Source organism: Ranitomeya imitator, chromosome 4 (assembly GCF_032444005.1).
Source record: "Ranitomeya imitator isolate aRanImi1 chromosome 4, aRanImi1.pri, whole genome shotgun sequence".
Lineage (NCBI taxonomy): Eukaryota > Metazoa > Chordata > Amphibia > Anura > Dendrobatidae > Ranitomeya > Ranitomeya imitator.
In genome coordinates this window covers 703204930-703228257 of record NC_091285.1, presented here as the reverse complement: position 1 = coordinate 703228257, position 23328 = coordinate 703204930, and the positions used below count along the sequence as shown (strand labels likewise).

General features: G+C 44.3%; 1 protein-coding gene across 1 annotated transcript in view; it reads left to right on the top strand.

The window, feature by feature from the left end:
- LOC138677399 (uncharacterized) overlaps positions 1-23328 on the top strand; it is a 628383-nt gene that overhangs the window by 534296 nt on the left and 70759 nt on the right. The window contains exons 25-27 of the mRNA XM_069767493.1: positions 15057-15139; positions 16879-16937; positions 19419-19645. Of these exons, the coding sequence (XP_069623594.1) occupies positions 15057-15139; positions 16879-16937; positions 19419-19645 (369 nt within the window). The remainder of the gene's footprint in view (positions 1-15056; positions 15140-16878; positions 16938-19418; positions 19646-23328) is intronic.

Sequence of the window (23328 nt, the reverse complement as noted above, 5' to 3'; positions counted from 1 at the left end):
AGACCTTCTCACCAGCAGAGAGGAATTATTCCATCGGGGACAGGGAGTTGCTAGCCATGAAGTTGGCTTTCTCGGAGTGGAGACATCTCTTGGAGGGAGCACGTTTTCCCTTCCAAGTCTTCACAGACCATAAAAATTTGGTGTACTTGCAGACAGCCCAGCGGTTGAATTCTCGCCAGGCCAGATGGTCCTTATTCTTCTCCCGGTTTCATTTCACCCTCCATTTTCTTTCTGGGGAGAAGAACATTCAGGCCGACGCTCTCTCTCGCTCCGTTGTGTCATCTGCGGAGGAGGAGGAGGAGCCTCGGCTTATTGTCCCCACCGAGAGCTTGAGAACTGTGGCCCCGGTTTCGCTAGAGTCTGTGCCCCCGGGCAAGACTTTTGTTCCATCCAGTTTGCGACCGGAGGTTCTCTCTTGGGCACACTCGTCCAGGGTGGGTGGACATTTTGGTACCAAAAGGACATCTGAGTTACTGGCGAGGACATACTGGTGGCCGCATACGGCTCGTGATGTCGCAGAGTATGTTCGGGCGTGTGTCTCTTGCGCCAAGAAGAAGACTCCTAGGCAACGGCTAGCTGGTTTGCTTCATCCTCTGCCGGTGGCGGACAGGCCCTGGGAGATGGTCGGGATGGACTTTGTGGTGGGCTTACCCAAGTCTCGTAACTGCACCATTATCTGGGTGATCACCGACCATTTTTCCAAAATGGTGCACTTGGTGCCTCTTCCACGGCTACCTTCTGCACGGGCGTTGGCTGTCTTGTTCGTCAAGCAAATCTTTCGCCTACACGGTATGCCAGACAAAATTGTTAGTGACCGGGGTCCCCAGTTTGCGTCTCGATTCTGGAGAGAGCTTTGTCGTCTACTCAGTATTGAGTTGAATCTCTCTTCGGCATATCATCCCGAGACGAATGGGTTGGTAGAGAGGGCCAACCAGACCTTGGTCACATATTTACGACATTTTGTTTCTGCCAGGCAGGATGACTGGGCATCCTTGCTACTGTGGGCAGAGTTTGCACTTAACAATGCCGTAGCCGACTCCACCGGTCAGACTCCATTCCTCCTAAATTACGGCCAGCATCCGCGTGTTCCTGTGCCCATGCCTGTGTCTTCTGATGACTCCAGGGTGGCAGACTGGGCTGTGGGACCGCACGCAGGATGCCATTCGGGCCTCCAAGGAGAGAATGAGGTCCTCCGCCGATGTTCATGGTGTGGCTCTCCGCCCGTAACATCAGGCTGCGAGTTGAGTCCACTAAGTTTGCTCCTTGCTACTTGGGTCCCTTCAAGGTTCTCGAACAGGTTAATCCTGTGGTCTACCGTTTGGCTCTTCCTCCACGCTTGGGTATCACCGACACCTTTCATGTGTCCCTCTTGAAACCCGTATACATGTCCCGGTTTTCCGAGTCATCTGCCGGGACATCGGGTTCGTCTACGGACGATTACGAGGTGAACGCTATTTTGGGGTGCAAGGTGGTACGCGGCAAAAAGTTCTATCTGGTGGATTGGAAGGGTTATGGTCCAGAGGACAGGTCATGGGAGCCTGCTGAAAACATTCGGGCCCCACAGCTCATTGCTGCCTTCGAGCGTAGCGAGGCCCAGGGAGGGGGGGCCCTAGGAGGGGGGGTAATGTTAGGTCTCGAGTTCCCGCTTCTGCACAGGGGGAATCTCGAGCCATCTCCGCTGCGGTCTCCCATTCTTATCCAGCCGCAGTGGAGTCTGCTCAGCGTCGGTCCCAGCGTCTTGCTTAGTCTCACTCTGTACAGAGAGTTACTGCTGCTTCTTCAGCTTCTGCCATTAAAGCCAGTGCTGGTCAGCAGCGAGCGGACTTCTCTGGGACTAAGTCCTTGTCTGCACACACTGAGCATGCCCAGGGCAAGATCTCCCATTGGAGATCGAGGGTCATGTGCTCAGGCTCTGTAGCACATTCCATTGGTCCTCTTGGCAGGTCTTGGAAGGGCAAAGTTTCTGTGGCCACTTCCTGTGCTGCAACTATATAAACTGTGCATGACTGCACGGCCATGCGCTAGTGTACAATTGTTAATGTGTGTATGTTGTGAGTGAAAGTCGCTCTTTAAATAACCCTCCCTATTGAATGTCTGTTCGCGGAAGGTGTATGTTTGCTATCTAGCGCCTGACTTATCCTACAGCACGAATCACATATTACAGCGTCCAGTTGCTGTGACCGCCAGTACGGCGCCGTGCACTTCCTCTGTGCTTTCCTTACCCAAGCCTGGGTGGTTAGTGGCGTTCGTCAGTGCGGCACCGCATGCACTCTTGTGCCTTAATATTATTATTTAGTTTCCTTACACACCCAGTTGCGGTGTTGTGCCAGCAAGTGTCTAATCGGACTTCAATCCTAGTTGGGGTTGAGTTCGCTGACTACTTGCTCGCGCTCTATGTGTGGTACCGCGGTCCTGTGACGCAACAGGATCGCTTCCTTCACGCTGGGTGAAGTTTAACCCACATGTGTATACTTATGAGTACCGCCATATAGTCCGTCATTACTTGGCAGCAGGTTCCATCTCTGCACGGTGGACCCCGGGCTGCGAACGCACCATACTCTATCTGTCTTATTATTTGGTGCGTTCCGCTAGCCCTAACACCTAATCACAGCCGGAGGACTAAATACCCCTATAGATGGAAATAAAAATTCTACCTTGCCTCAGAGCAGAACCCCAAAGGATAGGCAGCCCCCACAAATATTGGCTGCGAGTAGGAGAGGAAAGACACACACAGGCAGAAAACAGGATTTAGCACAAGAGGCCACTCTAGCTAAAATAGGAAAGGATAGGACAGAGTACTGTGCAGTCAGTATTAAAACCCTTCCAAAAATATCCATAGCAGATTATACAAAAGTTCCTCCATCTAACTAAAGACGTGGAACGTATATCTGCAACTCCAGAGAATCCTACACTCAGAGCAGGAATACAATAAAAAAACAAGCACACAGCACGTGTGCCATAGAAAAAGAAACAGACACTTATCTTTGCTGAATTGGCAGCTAAGCTGGAGAAACAGACAGAGGTCCAACACCTCCCAAGAACCATTGACAACTGGCAAGGACTAATGAGTCCTGCAAACCTAAATACCCCAGTCAGAATTGCAAACAGCAGATACACCTGGCCAGGACTGCAGCCCAGGGACAACTGCATTACCACCTACAACCACGGGAGGGAGCCCAAAAGCAAAATTCACAACAGTAACCCCCACTTGAGGAGGGGTCACCGAACCCTCACCAGAGCCCCCAGGCCGATCAGGATGAGCCAGATGAAAGGCACGAACCAAATCAGCGGCATGGACATCAGAGGCAAAAACCCAAGAATTATCCTCCTGGCCATAACCCTTCCATTTGACAAGGTACTGAAGCCTCTGCCTCGAAAAACGGGAATCCAAAATCTTCTCAACAACATATTCCAACTCCCCATCAACCAACACAGGGGCCGGAGGATCAACAGAGGGAACAACGGGCTCCACATATTTCCGCAATAAAGATCTATGGAAGACATTATGGATCGCAAAAGAGGCCGGAAGCGCCAGTCGAAAAGACACCGGATTAATAATCTCAGAAATCCTATAAGGACCAATAAACCGAGGCTTAAACTTAGGAGAAGAAACCTTCATAGGAACATGACGGGAAGATAACCAGACCAGATCCCCAACCCGAAGCCGGGAACCAACACACCGATGACGGTTAGCAAAACGTTGAGCCTCCTCCTGAGACAACACCAAATTGTCCACCACATGAGCCCAAATCTGCTGCAACCTGTCAACCAAAGAATCCACATCAGGACAGTCAGAAGGCTCAACCTACCCAGAAGAAAAACGAGGATGAAAACCAAAAATTACAAAAGAAAGGCGAAACCAAAGTAGCCGAACTAGCCCGATTATTAAAGGCAAACTCGGCCAATGGCAAGAAAGCCACCCAATCATCCTGATCAGCAGACACAAAGCATCTCAAATAAGTCTCCAAAGTCTGATTAGTTCGCTCGGTCTGACCATTTGTCTGAGGATGAAACGCAGGCAGAAGAAAAACACAAATCAATGCCCAGCCTAGCACAAAAGGCCCGCCAAAACCTAGAAACAAACTGGGAACCTCTGTCAGACACAATATTCTCTGGAATACCATGCAAACGGACCACATGCTGAAAAAACAACGGAACCAAATCCGAAGAGGAAGGCAATTTAGGCAAAGGCACCAAATGAACCATCTTAGAGAACCGGTCACAAACAACCCAGATAACCGACATCCTCTGGGAAACCAGAAGTTCAGAAATAAAATCCATAGAAATATGCGTCCAGGGCCTCTCAGGGACCGGCAATGGCAAAAGCAACCCACTAGCACGGGAACAACAAGGCTTGGCCCACGCACAAGTCCCACAGGACTGCACAAAAGAACGCACATCATGCGACAAAGAAGGTCACCAAAAGGACCTTCCAACCAAGTCAAAAATGCCAGGATGACCAGCCAACACGGAACAGTGAACCTCAGAAATGACTCTACTAGTCCATCTGTCAGGAACAAACAGTTTCCCCACAGGACAGCGGTCAGGTTTGTCAGCCTGAAATTCCTGAAGAACCCGTCGTAAATCAGTGGAAATGGCAGAAAGGACCACCCCTTCTTTCAGAATACCGACCGGTTCTAAGACCTCAGGAGAATCAGGCAAAAAACTCCTAGAGAGGGCATCAGCCTTAATGTTCCTAGAACCCGGAAGGTACGAGATCACGAAATCAAAATGGGAAAAAAACAAGGACCATCGAGCCTGTCTAGGATTCAGCCGTTTGGCAGAATCGAGGTAAATCAAATTCTTATGATCGGTCAAGACCACAATACGGTGCTTAGCTCCCTCAAGCCAATGTCGCCACTCCTCAAACGCCCACTTCATAGCCAACAACTCCCGATTGCTGACATCATAATTGCGTTCAGCAGGCGAAAACTTACGGGAAAAGAAGGCACATGGTTTCATTAAGGAACCAACAGGATCCCTCTGAGACAAAACGGCCCCTGCCCCAATCTCAGAAGCGTCAACCTCAACCTGAAACGGAAGAGAAACATCCCGTTGGTGCAACACTGGAGCAGAAGTGAATCGACGTTTAAGCTCCTGAAAGGCAGAGACAGCCGCAGAGGACCAATTCGCCACATCAGCGCCTTTCTTCATCAAATCGGTCAAGGGTTTAACGATGCTGGAAAAATTAGCAATGAAACGGCGATAAAAATTTGCAAAACCCAAAAATTTCTGAAGGCTCTTCACGGATGTGGTCTGAATCCAATCATGAATGGCCTGAACTTTAACCGGATCCATCTCTATAGACGAGGGAGAAAAAATGAAGCCCAAAAGAGAAACCTTCTGCACCCCAAAGAGACACTTAGACCCTTTCAGAAACAGGGCATTGTCACGAAGGATCTGAAATACCATCCTGACCTGTTCCACATGAGACTCCCAATCATCGGAAAAAATCAAAATATCGTCCAAATATACAATCAAGAACTTATCAATATAAGTCCGGAAGATATCATGCATGAAGGACTGGAAAACAGATGGAGCATTAGTGAGCCCGAATGGCATCACAAGGTATTCAAAATGGCCTTCGGGCGTGTTAAATGCAGTTTTCCATTCATCTCCCTGCTTAATATGAACAAGATTATATGCCCCCCAAAGGTCAATCTTCGTAAACCAACTAGCTCCCTTAATCCAAGCAAACAAATCGGTAAGCAAAGGTAAAGGGTATGGAAACTTGACCGTGATTTTATTCAAGAGGCGATAATCAATATAGGGTCTCAAGGAGCCATCTTTTTTAGCAACAAAAAAGAATCCCGCTCCCAACGGTGAAGAAGATGGTCAAATATGCCCTTTCTCCAAAGACTCCTTAATATAGCTCCGCATGGCGGTATGTTCAGGCACAGACAGGTTGAAAAGTCGACCCTTAGGAAACTTACAGCCTGGAATCAAGTCAATAGCACAATCGCAGTCCCTGTGCGGTGGAAGGAAACTGGACTTGGGCTCATCGAATACATCCTGAAAATCAGACAAAAACTCTGGAATTTCAGAAGAGGAAAAAGAGGAGATTGACATCAAAGGAACATCATTATGAACCCCCTGACAATCCCAACTAGTCACAGACATGGACTTCCAATCCAACACAGGATTATGTACCTGCAACCACGGAAAACCCAGCACGATAGCATCATGCAAATTATGCAACACCAGAAATCTACAATCTTCCTGATGGGCTGGCGCCATGCGCATGGTCACCTGTGTCCAAATCTGGGGCTTATTTTTAGCCAAGGGTGTAGCATCAATGCCCCTTAAAGGAATAGGGTTCTGCAAAGGCTGCAAGGGAAAACCACAACACCTGGCAAACTCAAAGTCCATTAAGTTCAAGGCGGCGCCTGAATCCACAAATGCCATGACAGAAAATGATGACAATGAGCAGATCAAGGACACAGATAACAGAAATTTAGGTTGTACAGTACTGATGGTAAATGAACTAGCGATCCTCTTTGTCCGCTTAGGGCAGACTGAAATTACATGAGAAGCATCGCCACAATAGTAACACAACCTATTCTGACGTCTGAATCCTTGTCGTTCCGTTCTAGACAGAATCGTATCACACTGCATTGGCTCAGGAATCTGCTCTGAGGACAACGCCACAGCGCGCACAGTTCTGCGCTCCCGCAAGCGCCGGTCAATCTGAATGGCCAGAGACATAGAATCACTCAGACCGGAAGGCGTGGGAAACCCCACCATAACTTCTTTAACGGATTCAGAAAGACCCTTTCTGAAAATTGCCGCCAAAGCTTCATTATTCCATTTAGTCAACACAGATCATTTTCTGAATTTCTGACAATACAATTCTGCCGCCTCTTGACCCTGAGACAGGGCCAACAAGGTCTTCTCAGCTTGATCCACAGAATTAGGTTCATCATATAATAATCCTAAAGCCTGAAAAAAGGAGTCTACATTAAGCAAAGCCGGATTCCCAGATTCCAGGGAAAACGCCCAATCCTGTGGATCGCCACGCAGCAGGGAGATGACGATTTTAACCTGCTGAATGGAATCACCGGAGGATCGAGGTCTCAAAGCAAAAAACAGTTTACAGTTGTTTTTAAAACTCCAAAATTTGGACCTGTCACCAAAAAACAAATCAGGAGTAGGAATCTTCGGTTCTAAAACAGGAGTCTGAACAATATAATCAGAAATACCCTGTACCCTAGCAGCAAGCTGGTCTACATGAGAAGCTAATTCCTGAACATCCATGCTAGCACAAGACTCCTCAGCCACCCAGAGAAAAAGAGGGAAGAGAAGATAAAGCAGACTGCAGAAAAAAAAATGGCTCAACACCTTTCTTCCCTTCTTCTGAGATGCATTTAACTCATTATTGGCCAGTTGTACTGTTATGATCTGGTGACCTTGGAGCAGCATGAAAACTTTCACTAGAGTAGGTGGTAACTGTACTGACCGCAAATCCTGATCTTAACACCGCAACTAGAAGTAGCCGTGGGGTGTGCCTAACAAACCCTAGACACCTCATCACAGCCGGAGGACTAAATACCCCTATAGATGGAAATAGGAATTCTACCTTGCCTCAGAGCAGAACCCCAAAGGATAGGCAGCCCCCCACAAATATTGGCTGTGAGTAGGAGAGGAAAGACACACACAGGCAGAAAACAGGATTTAGCACAAGAGGCCACTCTAGCTAAAATAGGAAAGGATAGGACAGAGTACTGTGCGGTCAGTATTAAAACCCTTCCAAAAATATCCACAGCAGATTATACAAAAATTCCTCCATCTAACTAAAGACGTGGAACGTATATCTGCAACTCCAGAGAATCCTATACTCAGAGCAGGAATACAATCAAAAAACAAGCACATAGCATGTGTGCCATAGAAAAAGAAACAGACACTTATCTTTGCTGAATTGGCAGCTAAGCAGGAGAAACAGACAGAGGTCCAACACCTCCCAAGAACCATTGACAACTGGCAAGGACTAATGAGTCCTGCAAACCTAAATACCCCAGTCAGAATTGCAATCAAATAGAACACTAGAGTGTAAAAATATAAGATCACCAACATTATAATCTAACCCAAATAGGGTATATAAATATCTAGAAAGAATGGGACCAGGGAACGGACCATAGCGGACCAACTGCAATCAAGTAGACAAAAACCAACAAAGAACAAAGAAGCAGCATATAGTCCAGGTGAAAATGTAGAAAAAACTTTATTAATCATCATGCCAGATTAAAAACGACAGAGGGAAATTATCCCCGTGCTGACTCAGCACGCACCTAAACGGACAGGGAACAGGTGCCTATAATACAGAGGAATCCACATCGTAACCAAAACAGGTATTACAAGGCAGTTGAAAAAATATGTGCAGGCAAAAACAAGTGTAGCTAAATATTTTGGACACACAGGTCCAAAGAAGTATATAGGAAAGCACATGCACAATAGATACCGCTGGTATACATACCGGTCAGTGTGGAAATCAATCACGGCGTGGACTGGCACCTCACCCCTGTCTCCCCCGACGCGCGTTTCGGCTGATGCCTTTCTCAAGGGGTACCTTAGTGTAGTGCTGGGTTCAGTATATATAGAAAAAGAGCACAGACTGGTGGGACTAAAATTACAGGGCTGACCAATGACCTCGCAGTACCTAAACACTCTGCTCCTGATACACCTGGACGCCGCTCATCAGAGAACACATGGGGCCCCATGCGTCTCCACAGAGATTGCGTCATGAGACCGGGGACAGAGGAAGTAGCTCCGGATGGCCACGTGATCATAAAGCGCCCGCACCTGCGCACATCGCGCCAGGCGGCCATATACATGTGGACTATATCCACACTCAATTTTGCGGCCATCTTAATGAAGCCTGTCATGCGCAGAAAAGACGGCGCGGCCATGTTGGTGAAGGCTAGAGCATGAAGCATCGGAGAGGCCATTAGATTGTAGCCGGACATGCGCAAATGGAAGTCATACGGCCATATTCATGTGGACTATATCCACGCTTGGCATTACGGTCATATTAATGAAACCAGACATGCGTAGATGGAGAAACGTGGCCATGTTGGTAGAGCCCGTGGATTATAACCAGAGATGCGAGGATAGAAGCCAGCGGCCATGTTAGAGAAGACAGCCATGTAAGTAATGTGGGTAGGGTAACAGAGAAGCAGATCATCATAATAATATGGAACGATGTGCCACCGTGCAGCCCATCCATCACAAGAAAATACTACAAATGTATATATACATAGCAAAACTAGCTATATATGGTCCACCAGAACATAGAAAAACATTAAAACAGTGCAACAACATACTTAAATAAAGTAAAGAAAAAAGAGACAACGGTAGCGTGAACCATCAATATCAATATCTCGGCTAGCATGCGTATGGAGAAACTAACCAGAACTCCAAACAAATGGAAATGATCTTACACTAGTAGGCAAAGGGATGGTCAAAGTCCAGAAAAACATCCCCATGTACAATGCACATATAGGGGGAGAGTCCATACGAAGAATAATAATAATATAGTCCAAGTGAATCCATCGTATATATATAGAGAGTTCCAGTGGATTTCTTCGACCAACCTGGTCATGTGTTGCCCACAGATTCATATATAATCCATCAAGATGATTGACCTGCTCACAGGTAAGCAGCCGAGTAGACGTCCGTCTGAGGGAACACGTTCTGGGGATACAGGCGGCCGGTGGCCACGCGGACGCTTCCATGCTTAAAACTTTGCCTAGGCATTTCAAGGAGTTCCACGGATGTAATGCATCATTATTAAGGGTTAGAGGAATTGATACCCTAAAGATTAATATCAGGGGTGGCCAATTATCCAAAAAGCTTGCGAAACTGGAGACGCAATGGATATGGCGCCTCCAGACTATCCACCCGGAGGGTCTAAATGAAAATATTTCATTTGCCCCATTTTTGTAGTCCGCCGGCTGCTGTCTGTATTCCTATGTATGGCTCCGCATGCACTTGATTTTATTTTGATTTTAATGGGTGTTTTTTCCTTTTAGTACTGATGTTTGTGGCACGTGAAGAACGTCTACTCGGCTGCTTACCTGTGAGCGGGTCAATCATCTCGATGGATTATATATGAATCTGTGGGCAACACATGACCAGGTTGGTCGAAGAAATCCACTGGAACTCTATATATACGATGGATTCACTTGGACTATATTATTATTATTCTTCGTATGGACTCTCCCCCCTATATGTGCATTGTACATGGGGATGTTTTTCTGGACTTTGACCATCCCTTTGCCCACTAGTGTAAGATCATTTCCATTTGTTTGGAGTTCTGGTTAGTTTCTCCATACGCATGCTAGCCGAGATATTGATATTGATGGTTCTCGCTACCGTTGTCTCTTTTTTCTTTACTTTATTTAAGTATGTTGTTGCACTGTTTTAACGTTTTTCTATGTTCTGGTGGACCATATATAGCTAGTTTTGCTATGTATATATACATTTGTAGTATTTTCTTGTGATGGATGGGCTGCACGGTGGCACATCGTTCCATATTATTATGATGATCTGCTTCTCTGTTACCCTACCCACATTACTTACATGGCTGTCTTCTCTAACATGGCAGCTGGCTTCTATCCTCGCATCTCTGGTTATAATCCTCGGGCTCTACCAACATGGCCGCGTTTCTCCATCTGCGCATGTCTGGTTTCATTATTATGACCGTAATGCCAAGCGTGGATATAGTCCATATGAATATGGCCGTATGACTTCCATTTGCACATGTCCGGCTACAATCTAATGGCCACTCCTATGCTTTATGCTCTAGCCTTCACCAACATGGCCGCGCGGTCTTTTCTGCGCATGACAGGCTTCATTAAGATGGCCGCAAAATTAAGTGTGGATATAGTCCACATGTATATGGCTGCCTGGCGCGATGTGCGCAGGTGCGGGCGCTTTATGATCACGTGGCCATCCGGAGCTACTTCCTCTGTCCCCAGTCTCATGACGCTATCTCTGTGGAGACGCATGGGGCCCCATGTGTTCTCTGATGAGCGGCGTCCAGGTGTATCAGGAGCAGAGTGTTTAGGTACTGCGAGGTCATTGGTCAGCCCTGTAATTTTAGTCCCACCAGTCTGTGCTCTTTTTCTATATATACTGAACCCAGCACTACACTAAGGTACCCCTTGAGAAAGGCATCAGCCGAAACGCGCGTCGGGGGAGACAGGGGTGAGGTGCCAGTCCATGCCATGATTGATTTCCACACTGACCAGTATGTATACCAGTGATATCTATTGTGCATGTGCTTTCCTATATACCTCTTTGGACCTGTGTGTCCAATATATTTAGCTACACTTGTTTTTGCCTGCACATGTTTTTTCAACTGCTTTGTAATACCTGTTTTGGTTACGATGTGGATTCCTCTGTATTATAGGCACCTGTTCCCTGTCCATTTAGGTGCGTGCTGAGTCAGCACGGGGATTATTTCCCTCTGTCGTTTTTAATCTGGCATGATGATTAATAAAGTTTTTTCTACATTTTCACCTGGACTATATAGAATTGCAATCAGCAGATACATCTGGCCAGGACTGCAGCCCAGGGACAACTGCATTACCACCTACAACCACCGGAGGGAGCCCAAATGCAGAATTCACAACATCCATTATCTCCAATCTGTTTTCCATGGAAATGCTGCCTTTTCACCTGATGGATGCTGATGGTTTCCAAAAGTTGATGGTTGCCACAGTCCCCCAGTACCAGTTTCCCTCTCGCCATTACTTCTTTAAGGAAGTTGTGCCTGCAGTACATCAGCATGTCACCAAGAACATCACTCGTTTCCTGAAAAAATCTATGTATGCCAGGGTGCATTTCACCACTGACACCTGACTGAGCAAACAAGAGCAAGAGTGTTACATCTCGCTGACTGGGAACTGGATGAAAATCGTGGCTGTGGGGCAGGCAGTCATTTTGCTGTTCCACAAATCTTGGAACCCCCAAGACTTGTAAGACAAACTTCTGTATCCAACAGTTCCCCAACCAACTTTGCCTCCTCCAGCTCACCTCGTTCCTCTACCTGTGACCTCAACCTCTCTCTTAATCAGACACATTTTAACAGTGCAGATGGAATCTCCCCCACCTCCATACTGCACAGCCATGGATCACCGGAATCAGGCATTGTTTAAATTAATATGCCTTGGAGATTGCAGTCACACAACTCCAGAGTTTTGTATATATTTCCAGGCGGAGTTAGAGCAATGGCTGCCTCTGTTAACCTGGAGCCAAGGAAGACCATGTGCGATAACGGTGCAAACATGGAGGCGGCCAAACGTTGGGACAACCTCACACACGTGTCTTGCATGGCTCACATCCTCAGCCTGGTGTTACAGCAATTTCTACACAATTATCCAGGCCTGTTCTGAAACTACTCATTAAATGTGGTAATTTCCTTACATTTTTCATCCAATATCACTGTATGAAACTGATGTTTGTGTCATCTGAGTGTGGCTGTAAAAAAAAAATAAATGGAGGTGTTTCATGAGGTGTCGGTGTCCCAGATAAAAAGGCTTACACTGCTCTCTTATCCACCACATCTTCATTGAAACATCCATTCAAAGCTCTAAATGCTGGTTCAGACCCTGATACCAAATTCCAGGCACATGGCTAACTACTGCTGTGCCATTATGAAATGTCTTCTGTAGGTAAATTGATGACACATTTCCTGTTGTCTGCTCCTAATTTGGGGAAATATTTGTGTACCAACTTGTTTTTCCGTCATGTGTGGTACCTGTTGCAGACCTGCAGGCCTGCACTTAGTTTTAGTCAACTACCACTGAATGGGAAACCACTGGGTAAATCTGACAGGGAGAAGGACTTGGGGATCCTAGTTAATGATAAACTTACCTGGAGCAGCCAGTGCCAGGCAGCAGCTGCCAAGGCAAACAGGATCATGGGGTGCATTAAAAGAGGTCTGGATACACATGATGAGAGCATTATACTGCCTCTGTACAAATCCCTAGTTAGACCGCACATGGAGTACTGTGTCCAGTTTTGGGCACCGGTGCTCAGGAAGGATATAATGGAACTAGAGAGAGTACAAAGGAGGGCAACAAAATTAATAAAGGGGATGGGAGAACTACAATACCCAGATAGATTAGCGAAATTAGGATTATTTAGTCTAGAAAAAAGACGACTGAGGGGCGATCTAATAACCATGTATAAGTATATAAGGGGACAATACAAATATCTCGCTGAGGATCTGTTTATACCAAGGAAGGTGACGGGCACAAGGGGGCATTCTTTGCGTCTGGAGGAGAGAAGGTTTTTCCACCAACATAGAAGAGGATTCTTTACTGTTAGGGCAGTGAGAATCTGGAATTGCTTGCCTGAGGAGGTGGTGATGGCCAACTCAGTCGAGGGGTTCAAGAGAGGCCTGGATGTCTTCCTGGAGCAGAACAATATTGTATCATACAATTATTAGGTTCTGTAGAAGGACGTAGATCTGGGTATTTATTATGATGGAATATAGGCTGAACTGGATGGACAAATGTCTTTTTTCGGCCTTACTAACTATGTTACTATGTTGCCAGTGTTGATAAAAAAAACTAAAAAAAAATTGTGCTGTTGCATGATGTATCTGAGCTACCAGTTAAGAAGGATTGCACCACTCCCTTAACCAGCAGGTCCTCATTAAAACTTAAATTTCAAGCTGTAAATGTTGGACCAGACCCTGATTACTCACACATGGGCCACGACTGACTGTTTTTGTGTCATTATAAAAGGTTTTACTGTTGGTCAATTGATCAGTTAACTACCTGTGTTACTTTCCTTACATTTTTCTATCAATAGTAGTTTATGAAACTGATGTTTGTGCCACCTGAGTGTGGCTGGAATAATAAAACAAGAATGGAAGTGTTGCATGAGGTGTCAGGGCTCCAAGATAAGAAGACTTACACCACTCCCTTAATCACTGGCTCTTCATTCAAATTTCGATTTCAAGCTGTAAATTCATGGCTGACTGCTGCTATGCCATTTGCAAATTTCTACTGTGGGTCAATTGATGCCAGTTTTTATGGTGTCTATCCCTCATTTTAGCTGTTTGGGAAGCTATTTGTCACCCCTTAAGGTCTTGTGTATACGTTTGGCTTCTCCTTCCATTGAAATTAATGGAGTTCAGATACGTTCGTCGAACATGTTCGGCGAATCTATAATCATTTGGCGAATCGAACTGAACTGAACCTTGACAGTTTTACTCATCACTATTTCTCACCGCTCTCATCCAGCAGCCAGAGATTGCTGTAGTGGCTAATGGACCACGTGTCATGGTTCCACCCCTCAATGTGTCTGGGATGCAGCTACTGGCCACACGACCGTTCAATCTGGTTTAGGGGTATGCTGAAGCTGTCAGTACGTTGACTGACAGCTTGGCCATTCAATCTGGTATGGGGGCTTACTGAGCTGTCAGTGTGTTGATTGACAGCTCAACTCTCCAATCTGAGATTGTGAGGCGTCAGTTGTCTCCATGTGTTTATTATTCCAGCTGATTTCCATGCTTCTTAACTGAGCCGTCTCCCAGAACTGTACCAGACGTACATTCAACTTGTGAGGTTTGTGTTGTGCTCTCCTGTCCCATGAGTTCTGTATGATTGATCTGTTGCCTGACGTTGGACTTCATTCTGTCCATCCATCTGTTTAACCCCTTTAGCTCTGATCCGTTATCCTCTCGGAACTCTGACTTTGGAATGTTACCTGACTAAGCTTTTGTCTCTTCCTTCTGCTTATGACGTACACTCCTGGCTTCTGACCTTGGACTCCTTGACCACTCTGATTCACGGCTTGGCTGTGAGAAGTGACTGGCTTCACACCTATTTCTACAAGGCAATTTGAAACAACTCTAATATTTACTTTTACATGCAATGCATTTATTAATTAAATTCATTACTTTTTTATGATATTTTGAGCGTTTTCTAGATGTTATCTCTTTTTAATATCCATGGTCTAATTATTTAGGTCTAAGCACACCCAAAAGAGCCCCAATTATAAAATCTCAGTCAAATAAAAATGCCTGATACTATTTACATTTACAGAACTAAGTCATGCAATGGAGAAGCCTCAACTGTGTCCTGTGGAGATGACTGTAGATAACATCAGCTGCAAACTCTGTGGCAAGGTAAATTTATCCTTTTACTACAATTATGATTACACAGGTATGCAAAATATGAGTTTTTGAATTTTTTTAAAATCAAATGACCGATTCTTATGCTTTCTTATGCCCTGACGTCAAACTATCACAACTTAACCATCAAGTATGGATTTTGCACAAAATGCATGAGAAATTTTGTAACAGCAAGATAAACAAAAAAAAAATCTTTACTGTAGCCAAAAAAGTAGAAAATATAACATAAAAATTAATTGAACTTCATTCTGCAACATTATTGGAAATTAATACTTGCGCCCTTTCATTTTCTCTTCAAAGCCTCTTTTGATACTGTTTCTCTTACAGAAGGCCGGATCATTTCTATGATGCATCCATCAGTAGTACCCCATCATATTCACATTCCATCTACCTTGGTATAGTCATTCTATCTCCTTTATATCCTGAAATCATCACCAGACAACTTAAGGCTTTGAAACATTTCAGCATGTTCTCCACGATGGACTTACATTTTCTATCTTTGATGTTAAATAGAAATTTCTTCATGATTTCGTTAAGGAATTTCAAACCCTAGAAGCTGGCACAACTCGATCAGCTCAGCTACATAGGAGCCATGCTCAGATGGCTCCTATGTAGCTGAATTACAGGCTTGCTATGAGCGCCGACCACAGGGTGGTGCTCATAGCAACCCGGCATCAACAACCATAGAGGTCTCAAGGAGACCTCTGGTTGCCATGCCGGAGCATCGCTGACCCCCGATCATGTGACGGGGTCAGCGATAAGCGCATTTCCAGTTGGATGGCCAGAAGCGGTAGTTAAATGCCGCTGTCACTGTTTGAAAGTGGCATTTAACTAGTTAATAGCGGTGGATGGATTGCGATTCCACTTGCCGCTATTGCGGACACATGTCAGCTGTTCAAAACAGCTGACACGCCCAGGCTTTAATGTGGGCACCCCGCCGGAGCCCACCTCAAAGTGGGGGTTCTGACCTTGGATGTACTATCCCGTCCAAGGTCAGAAAGGGGTTATTTGTAACTCCCATCTCAGGAGAAGGGAGGCCACAAATGTGGCAAAAGTTGTCGGCTGAATTACGACATCACCTTGTGGCCATTTTGATCACTTTTTTAGTAACAGAACTTTATCCCAACCCAACCACTAAATACTGAAAGTAATCATGGTAAGCACACCACAACAATCTTATGAACTCTGTCTACAAAAAATCTGCCTTTTTTCCACATAACAATCACAACGCAGCTTTCAGTTCTTAAACAGCTGAGGTAAAATGAAACATATGCTATGATTGGATGCTATGGACACCACCACACTCTTTGGAAGCGCGGTTAAGAATGTTTTTTTTTCTGTCCACATCAGTCAATTGCAGCACAATGTCCATTAATTTCTAACCAATCTCATGACACCAAAATCATCCAACCAAAGGTCACGCAAAGCGGTCAAAGTATGGGTCAAGAAAAAGTCTATGGAGTCAGTGCTTGTGAAAAAACTATGTGAAAGAATTTTTGGGCATTTTTACTGAGTTCAAAGATCAAAGTATATAAAAAAATCACCTCTTACTTTTCAAACAATTTACCATTGCAGAACTGTGTTATTTTTGTCATCTAATTTCACTCTAAATATTGGTGAACAATGTGAAAATTGAAAAATTAGTTTGACTCTAAATATATTCAGTGTAGCAGAATTCATTTTATAATTGCTTTTAAATATTATGCTTCTGTCATTTCCATGTATTTACTCAGGAAAAAGATCAGGAAGAGGAGTTAGCGGAAGTAGTCAGCACTGATGGCGGCGTGTACCGGTAAATTGTGCTTAGCTTTCCCAATCAGACATGAGATTTCTGATCAAATTTGTTTCCAAAATGTGCAAATAAGAATAGAGTTTTATGTAAGGAAAAAATGAAATAGTAAATCACTGTTTTGTGTCAGCGAGTGATATGCACAACATTTTTCATTTATCTGAGTCACCAGCTAATTCCTTTTTTAGACACAAAAGAGAATAGTAAAACCAAAAACACTCAGTTTGAAAAAATGTTGCAGTAATCCGCAAGTGCTAGTAAAAGATGTAAAAAACAGGGTATTTGGTTGATACGTTTTTTGCAAAAAATGTATACTAAGCTGCTCTACCAATCTTCACGGTATACCCTTATCAGAGCAGTCCTAACTAATGTATGCAATCCCTATCTGATGTATTTAAAAACCTGATCATCTGTATATTACCTGTGTGAACAGGGTTCAGAGAGGAAAAATCCATGTGTGCATACAGGGTAGAACAGCTTTTGTGCAGATAGCCCAAGAGGAGTGGTGGAACTCCCCAGTCTTGTAGACACAAGAGAACAATTATGGAAACAGGAACACATGGGCTACTTGCACAGTGAACAAGTCTGTATGATCATGTTCACACACCACCAAGAAACCTGAAGACACAAAAGAGAATAGTAAAACCAAAAACACTCAGTTTGAAAAAATGTTGCAGTAATCCGCAAGTGCTAGTAAAAGATGTAAAAAACAGGGTATTTGGTTGATACGTTTTTTGCAAAAAATGTATACTAAACTGCTCTACCAATCTTCACGGTATACCCTTATCAGAGCAGTCCTAACTAATGTATGCAATCCCTATCTGATGTATTTAAAAACCTGATCATCTGTATATAACCTGTGTTATATACACATGGATTTTTCCTCTCTGAACCCTGTTCACACAGGTTATATACAGATGATCAGGTTTTTAAATACATCAGATAGGGATTGCATACATTAGTTAGGACTGCTCTGATAAGGGTATACCGTGAAGATTGGTAGAGCAGCTTAGTATACATTTTTTGCAAAAAACGTATCAACCAAATACCCTGTTTTTTACATCTTTTACTAGCACTTGCGGATTACTGCAACATTTTTTCAAACTGAGTGTTTTTGGTTTTACTATTCTCTTTTGTGTCTTCAGGTTTCTTGGTGGTGTGTGAACATGATCATACAGACTTGTTCACTGTGCAAGTAGCCCATGTGTTCCTGTTTCCATAATTCCTTTTTTAGTTTTAAGTCTTTACAGATCTGTTTCTTTGTGTTGATGTATAGTGTAATTATAAGAATGATTGCGGCCCAGTTTAACATTTTTCCATAGTTAAAAAAAAGGAAAAAGTGATCAGTGTTTATTTACAGTTGGTAGATTTCTGAGACTATAGTTTTAGTTTTCTTCAGGGAATTGTGGTTTGTGTTTTGCCCAGTGAATACCATATATATCCGAGTATAAGCCGACCCGAGAATAAGCCGACCCCCCTAATTTTGCCACAAAAAACTGGGAAAACTTAATGACTCGAGTATAAGCCTAGGGTGGAAAATGCAGCAGCTACCGGTAAATGTCAAAAGTAAAAATAGATACCAATAAAAGTAAAATTAATTGAGACATCAGTAGGTTAAGTGTTTTTGAATATCCATATTGAATCAGGAGCCCCATATAATGCTCCATACAGTTCATGATGGGCCCCATAAGATGCTCCATGGCTTGTCCCTTGTGTCCCTCATCTGCTGGAGCCATTGAATTCACTAAAGGACTATTTCTATTTCCCTGGTGTCAGATTAGCGAGTGGCGCCCCCGGATCTGCTCCCTTTGTGTGGATTCATTGTGGACTCATTGTGGACTTCTTACGGACACTGCAGAACTACGTTCATTTGTGTTATCCCAGTTCCCTGGTCGAATAAATCTTGTTGGATTGTCTATCGGCCTGGTGTCTCTTTCTGCTCTGTCGCAAACCACGTCACAGGGGCCAAAATCCCTTCTGTAATGTGTGCAAACCTGTTCAAGAACTACAGGAAACATCTGACCTCTGGAATTGGAAACAAAGATTTCTGTAACAAATATTAAGTTTGGTTTTCTATTGTATCAAATATTTATTTCATGCAATAAAATGCAAATTAGTTATGTAAAAATCATACAATGTGATATTCTGAATTTTTTTTTAGATTCTGTCTCTCATAGGTGAAATGTATCCTACGATAAAAATTACAGGCCTCTCTATTCTTTGTAGATGGGAAAACTTGCAAAATAGGCAGTGTATCAAAAACTAATTTTTTGTAGGTAAAATGTTTTTATCTTTTGTTTGACATTGGAATTATATCTAAATACAAAACCTCTAAAATGGATAGTTTTGACTTTAGTTGTTTTAATATATAACTTTCTAATTCGATGTTGCTAATATTTCACACACTTTTAGTTATCCTAGCTCAGTTTCTCCACTGTAGATTTTATAATTTACGAATCACTCAATCTTCTCTTGTTCTTTCAGATTAGAGCTGAACTCTCCCGGTCTCTACCACTGCCGGAAAACTGGAATTAAATTCCTGGTGAAGGGTCCAGTTATTATTGAATATAAACCTGAATCTTGGGTTGATCACCTAAAACAAATCCCAGACAGCACATATGAGATTTTGGGTTCGCTGTTTAACATAAAGACGAGTGGTGATCCCAACGCTGTGTCAGCTGTGCACCTGCCTCATTTCCTGTGTTTAAAGGGTAAGTCCAATATTATAATGAGCACAAAATGCTTGACCAACACATGGCATGTATTTTCTCAATTTCAATGCATTATTTGTTCAAAAGCAACATGATACATGACTATTTTGGTTCTATACTAAATAAGCTATGCTGTAAGGTCTTAACTGCCAAATTGTTTTTGATATTCCTGCTCTACTTTTTAACCTTTTTTTCAAATAGCTCCACTGATGTAATGTTTAGATCCAGTGTGTGGAGAAACGGGGTCAGTGGGTGCTCTCATCCACTGGCCCGGCTGTCTTTAGCAAGACTGCATGGATCATGGCTCATACCACTGAACGCCCGCTCTATCTCCCAGTGGGCAATACACTACACAGACAACACAGGGTTAAGGTAAAACAGTGTGGCAATACTTTATTGAACAACACACAATAGCAAACTGAACAATCCCACCATGGCTGGAATGGCTTGGTTACATGGGCGCATATAAAAGATCACTGCGTCTCCACATATTTCCAGTATGACATGATGTCAGAGCTTCCAGGGTCACTACTTCATCTGTGGATGCACGCACAGAGAAGAGGTAACGACAAGCATAGGGAGATGACCAAGAACTGTCCATAGAGTCCATACAAGTTCCAAAGCCATTTGACACGAGATTCACCACCTGGCTTATCTGACCATCTCCATGGAACCAGATGACCAGCGGGTCCCAAACCTGGCTTTCTCCAAACATATCCATGGTTCAGAGATGGTCACTGGGTCAGATCTGTATCCTTTCAACCGGAGCCGAAAACCCCTAGGTTGTTTCCTATAGAATCATAGATCAGTGTCCCTTGTAATGGTGCCATAATGAATTGGCTGCAGTCCTTTCTCTTGTCTGTTGGGTGGTTTGCAGAATGTGTGGCTGGTAGCAATGTGTTACTTCAGTCTGCCAGGATGTGATCTCTGAGTCTTTTTATACCCAAGGCATGTAAGCTATTTTTAGAATTACCCAGGGTCCTTCAGTCCAACATCAAGATATGGCAAACAATGGTGATGGGATTAAGTAGCACTATTAGCATGTAAGCACACATCAATAAACAAAGCTTAACGCTACTAGCATTGTGACACAACACTCCGGGATCGCCTTTGCTGGGGTCAAAGGCCACGTGGTTTGTACATTGACTCTGAGGCGTACAGCAGGTTTTCTGAGCAGGCTGACCTCAGGTCAGATTTATTAACGTGAAAGCAACATAGAAAAAACAAAACATAAAAATAAATCCTAGCCTGTCCGGCGCTAACTAAACCAACACGTTGCTATCTCAACAACTGGGGGGGCTTCTCCCATCCAGCTAACATCACACAATTCTTGAGCACAGCTCTCACTCACGTTTGTCTCACACAGACAGGCAATCTGTGTGCCCCAGGCTGACGCTGGAAACCCCCAGCTGTGTTGTGAATTCTGTGGCAGAGTTCACTCCTGTGGTCACAAGTGGTACTTCGGCTGATTCTCTCTGGGATCTTCCGTTTGTGGAGGAAAGTGGTACTGCAGCTTCTGAGTTTCCTCCCTCAGGTGATCTGGTGAGCTCGTTAGCTTCTTCTCTACTTAACTCCACCTGATGCTTTGATCCATGCTTCCTGTCAATAATCCAGTGTAGGACTTGTTTTTTCCCTGGATCATTCCTGTGGCCTGCTGCTCTGCAAAGCTAAGTTTTGCTTATGTTATTTTGTTGCTATTTTTCAGTCCAGCTTGCTTTATTGGTTTTTCTTGCCTGCTGGAAGCTCTGAGACGCAGAGGGACCACCTCCGTACCATTAGTCGGTGCGGAGGGTCTTTTTGTCCCCTCTGCGTGGTTATTTATAGGTTTTTGTGCTGACCGCAAAGTTATCTTCCCTATCCTTGTTCTGTTCAGCTAGTCGGGCCTCACTTTGCTAAATCTGTTTCATCTCTATGTTTGTGTTTTCATCTTACTCACAGTCATTATATGTGGGGGGCTGCCTTTTCCTTTGGGGAATTTCTCTGAGGCAAGGTAGGCTTATTTTTCTATCTTCAGGACTAGCTAGTTTCTCAGGCTGTGACGAGGCGCCTAGGTTCTGGTCAGGAGCGCTCCACGGCTACCTTTAGTGTGGTTTGATAGGCTTAGGGATTGCGTTCTGCAGAGTTCCCACGTCTCAGAGCTCGTTCTATTGTTTTGGGTTGTTGTCAGATCACTGTATGTGCTCTGACCTCCATGTCCATTGTGATTCTGAATTGCCTTTCATAACAGTACAGGAAGCCAAAAGTGCTAATGATTCTCAATTGAGGGAAAAAAGAAGTTCTGAGACCATTTTTTTTTCTTTGCACTGTGTTTTGTCTTTTTTTTCCCCTAGACATTTGGGTGGTTCAGGACACAGGTGTAGCAATGGACATTAAAGGTCTGTCTTCATGTGTGGATCAGCTCACGGCAAGAGTTCAAAATATTCAAGATTTTGTGGTTCAGAATTCTTTGCTAGAACCGAGAATTCCTATTCCAGATTTGTTTTTTGGAGATAGAACTAAATTTCTGAGTTTCAAAAATAATTGTAAACTATTTCTGGCTTTGAAACCTCGCTCTTCTGGTGACCCAATTCAACAGGTTAGGATCGTCATTTCTTTTTTGCGCGGCGACCCTCAGGACTGGGCGTTTTCTCTTGCGTCAGGAGATCCTGCATTGAGTAATATCGATGCGTTTTTCCTGGCGCTTGGGTTGCTGTACGATGAGCCTAATTCAGTGGATCAGGCAGGAAAAAAATTTGCTGGCTCTTTGTCAGGCTCAGAATGAGATAGAGGTATATTGTCAGAAATTTAGAAAGTGGTCAGTGCTCACTCAATGGAATGAATCTGCGCTGGCAGCAATATTCAGAAAGGGTCTCTCTGAAGCCCTTAAGGATGTCATGGTGGGATTTCCTATGCCTGCTGGTTTGAATGAGTCTATGTCTTTGGCCATTCAGATCGGTCGACGCTTGCGTGAGCGTAAATCTGTGCACCATTTGGCGGTATTACCTGAGCTTAAACCTGAGCCTATGCAGTGTGATAGGACTTTGACCAGAGTTGAACGGCAAGAACACAGACGTCTGAATGGTCTGTGTTTCTACTGTGGTGATTCCACTCATGCTATCTCTGATTGTCCTAAGCGCACTAAGCGGTTCGCTAGGTCTGCCACCATTGGTACTGTACAGTCAAAATTTCTTCTGTCCGTTACCTTGATCTGCTCTTTATCATCGTATTCTGTCATGGCATTTGTGGATTCAGGCGCTGCCCTGAATTTGATGGACTTGGAATATGCTAAGCGTTGTGGGTTTTTCTTGGAGCCCTTGCAGTGTCCTATTCCATTGAGAGGAATTGATGCTACGCCTTTGGCCAAGAATAAGCCTCAATATTGGACCCAGCTAACCATGTGCATGGCTCCTGCACATCAGGAGGTTATTTGCTTTCTGGTGTTGCATAATCTGCATGATGTAGTCGTGTTGGGGTTGCCATGGCTACAAGCCCATAATCCAGTATTAGATTGGAAATCCATGTCGGTGTCCAGCTGGGGTTATCAGGGGGTACATGGTGATGTTCCATTTCTGTCAATTTCGTCATCCACCCCTTCTGAGGTCCCAGAGTTCTTGTCTGATTACCGGGATGTATTTGATGAGCCCAAGTCCAATACCCTACCTCCGCATAGGGATTGTGATTGTGCTATCAATTTGATTCCTGGT